The sequence below is a fragment of the Lolium rigidum genome, chromosome 5 (assembly GCF_022539505.1).
Source record: "Lolium rigidum isolate FL_2022 chromosome 5, APGP_CSIRO_Lrig_0.1, whole genome shotgun sequence".
Lineage (NCBI taxonomy): Eukaryota > Viridiplantae > Streptophyta > Magnoliopsida > Poales > Poaceae > Lolium > Lolium rigidum.
The window spans coordinates 53,205,622-53,209,007 of NC_061512.1; the positions used below are offsets into that span (position 1 = coordinate 53,205,622).

At 43.0% G+C, this 3,386-nt stretch overlaps 1 protein-coding gene across 1 annotated transcript; it reads left to right on the forward strand.

The window, feature by feature from the left end:
- Window positions 1–778: 778 nt before the first annotated feature.
- LOC124657049 lies at window positions 779–2,301 on the forward strand. Its single transcript, XM_047195679.1, has 7 exons — window positions 779–960; window positions 1,060–1,116; window positions 1,339–1,470; window positions 1,569–1,626; window positions 1,735–1,779; window positions 1,860–1,931; window positions 2,172–2,301. Exons 1-7 carry the CDS (start codon window positions 896–898, stop codon window positions 2,223–2,225), a joined length of 483 nt encoding a protein of 160 aa, XP_047051635.1. The 5' UTR covers window positions 779–895; the 3' UTR covers window positions 2,226–2,301.
- The last annotated feature ends 1,085 nt before the right edge of the window (window positions 2,302–3,386 follow it).

A 3,386-nucleotide genomic window follows, 5' to 3' on the forward strand; every position in this document is an offset into this window, starting at 1 on the left:
TGGTCGGTGTCGATGGTGCTGCCGCACACCCCGCGCGCCTCCCGGGTTACTAATTGGGCCGCAGCCCAACATCAGGTAAGCCGTTTTTTCTTTTTTCTTTTTTTTTTCTTTTTTGTTGTTTCTTTAAAATCTGAATATTTGTCAAAATTAAATATTTTTTAAATTTAAAAATCACTTCTTAAAAATCTGAACATTTTTTAGATTTGAAATTTTTTAAATTTGAACAAAAATGTATTTTTTCTATGAACAATTTCCGAATTTGAACATTTCTGAATTTGAACAAATTTTATATTTGAACAATTTTCGAATCTGAACGATTTTTATATTAGAACAACTTTCGAATTTGAACAAATTTCATATTTGAACGGTTTTTCAAATTTGAACGGTTTTTGAATTTAAACGGTTTTCAAATTTGAACATTTTTAAATCTAAACATTTTCTCAATTTGAAATTTTTTTTAAAATTAAAATTTTCGAATCTGAAAAAATATAAACAAAACCGAAAACAGAAAAAAGAAAAAAGAAAAGAAAACAGAAAAAAAAACCAGAAAAGAAAAAAGAAAAACGAAAAACGAACTGCTACAGGCTAACAGACTCAAATGGGCCTGGCCCATACCCGACCAGGGGGTGTGCGGTGGCCGGTAGCCACCGACCTGGTCGGTGTATAGGTTTTGCCAAACCTACCCGCAAAAAATAGAGATTGTAATAAAGCCTCTAAAGGTCAAAACGGACCAGGACTTGGCTTCATTTGGCCCAGTACCTGACATAAGGGAAAAGAGGCGATTTCCTCAATGCCCCAATCTCCCCAATCTCCCAAACCCTAGCTGAGCACAAATCTCAATTCGAGCGCTCGATTACTGGGTTCGCCTCGCGCCGATCTCACCTGTTGTTCAGACATGAAGGCTTGCAAGCAGATCGCAGCCATGGGAGCCACAGCCACCACGGACGAGGCCGACAGCAAGTAAGAATCCAAACCGAATCTTGTTTCTCTGATGCAAGAGACGCTGCTAGTTTTAGTGCGTCGAGCCGTCGATACATAACCTTGTGGATTCCTACGCAGGTTGGCAGCGAAGAGCGATGCAATCCAATTGAGGAAGGGGAAGAATGCCAAGGGCAAGTAAGAATCCAACTGGGATTTGACAATTTGGCACACTTTTTTTTTGCAATTTATTATTTGCCACACCCTGTGTCACTGATATATGGTGGTCCTGTGGCAAATAATCAAATTTCAGAGAAAAGTGTGGCAATCGATTTGTTCGTTTGATGCAACATATAGAGGTTAATTTTTGGTGGTTAATTTTGGTGCGTCGACCCATGAGATTTTTGATGTTCCACGCAGGCTGGCGGTGAAGAGCAATGGAATAGAGAAGCCCAAGACCCATGACCTTTCCAATGTTACACGCGGGTTGGCGGTGATGAACATTTCACTGGACATGTCAGAGGATGAATTTCTTGGACTGGTCACCTATCAGTAAGATGAGATCCTCCACGTTTCAAATTGTTTTTCTTTTTTTTTTTTTGCTTTTCTGGATGGGCGCTGATTTATTTGACAATGATTTCGTTTGTTAGGAACATCTTCTGGATGGGCAACTTCAAAGGCGTCTATGACAAGCCGTCCGTAGATGCTGTCAGTTCGATCCTTCAATGCCTCCTTACCTCTATCAGTAGGCATAATAATTTGTTTCCATTGTTTCGTGGATGAATTGACAATTTGTTTGTCGTGGAAAACTTTCAGATTCGTAGGAAAGCTGCTGAAAACTGGAAATTCTTTAGCGATTCGGTAAGATAGCTTTTTGTCTCCTGTAACTTTTGACGTGCTGATTTGTTATTGATACATACATGGATGGATCTGTGTGGCAGGAGAAGGCCCCTTATGTAGCCAAGGGACGTGTGAACAAAATGCACATCGCTGAGGCTCATGAGTACTGCAAGGTTGAGACAAATAGCTAGCGGCTTTTCCTATTTTTAGATGACTTTACTATTCTTAGCTAAGCATCCTCTGCAGATAAAATGATCTTTCATCGCATTATATTATTTCCAATAAAAATGGACAATCTCATCTACTTTACCTTTCATTGAAAGAATAATTAAATTGTTTGTGTTTGCACATTTAATTTCCTTTATTGTTGATCAAGCTTCTCCTTAACTTTTGTGCATTTCTTTCCCTTATAGACACTGAAGTTGAAGCGCGTGATGATAAACAGGATGATGAATCTGAAAATGTGAACACACCAGATCTCTAACATGTGTTTCAATAGGTGATTTGCATTTTCTTTGTGCTATCTGTATATCTTTTTTATTTGTTACTCAATTAGCAGGTAATGCATGTTCTCTTGTTTTGTTTTTAAGGTTTCTGTTGTATGGACTAGCTATTAGATTTATACATATGGCTATGAGTTAGATACCATACGCTCCCTAACTCTATGAGCCTCGAATATGCATGTTAATACAAAGTCAGGCTCACATGACTTGATTATCTTGAAAGTTCAGTACGCCTCTGATGGAGGCATGGATGTTATCATATGTTGCCAAAACAGAAGAACATGATTGTCAGCAATAGAAGTAGAACGTGTGCTGACACATTAACTTAGTTCTATTCTTGGTCATTCAGTGCTTCTATTGTTGGTTTTGTCTAGTAACAATGATGAAATATTTTAGGTTTTGTTCTGATAACCTTTCTTATAATTCCCACAATTTGTTAGATACCATAGCTCCTGCTCCAGATTGTTTATGTTGGTGGAATACCGTTGAGCAGTGTCTACAATGGTTTATAGGTGGCATGCTATTGGAATCGGTTTTGGTTTGGCCTTATAGATGGCAAGGAAGAAGGGTCATAACTTAGAGCATCTCCAATAGGCGCGTTATATAGGCCGCGCTGCAAAAAAACGACCAGTATACCGCGCGCGCGAGGGAATCAGGCGCTCCAGCAGGCGCGGTAAACGGCGCGGCGCTGTAAATTTTTTAGGACGCGCGGCGTTTTGCACAACGGAGCGGCATATCTGCCGCGTAGGCTACAGCGCGCGGTAACGCTCCGCGCCCGCACGAAAAGCCAACGGCTGGAAATTTCCCCTGCCAGCGCCCGCGCCTTCATTTTCCCACCTACCGCCGGCGCGAAATCCCGTCGCCGTCGGTCGAATCCGTCGCCGCCCCCGCTGCTGCGCGCCGCCGCGGCGTAGATCCGCCTCGCCCGCACCCCCTCCTGGCAGCAGCGGCCGCTCCGCTGCACTGTGGCGCTCGCGCGGCCGCCAGCGACGGGCTATAGTCGGCGCTCCTCCTCCGCGCCCCCCTTTCCGCCGGCGTCGCGTTCTCCTCCGCGCCGACGTCGACATGTCGTCGTCATCGTCTTTTAGCTCGCTAGCAATATGGTGCGCCCATGGTGCTCGCCCA

Bases quoted from the DNA above. Each gene is read 5' to 3' on its own strand.
- LOC124657049 (XM_047195679.1), top strand. From the start codon at position 896: ATGAAGGCTTGCAAGCAGATCGCAGCCATGGGAGCCACAGCCACCACG. The intron at 961-1,059 runs GTAAGAATCCAA...ATTCCTACGCAG, and splicing joins ACGGACGAGGCCGACAGCAA to GTTGGCAGCGAAGAGCGATG. The intron at 1,780-1,859 runs GTAAGATAGCTT...TCTGTGTGGCAG, and splicing joins GGAAATTCTTTAGCGATTCG to GAGAAGGCCCCTTATGTAGC.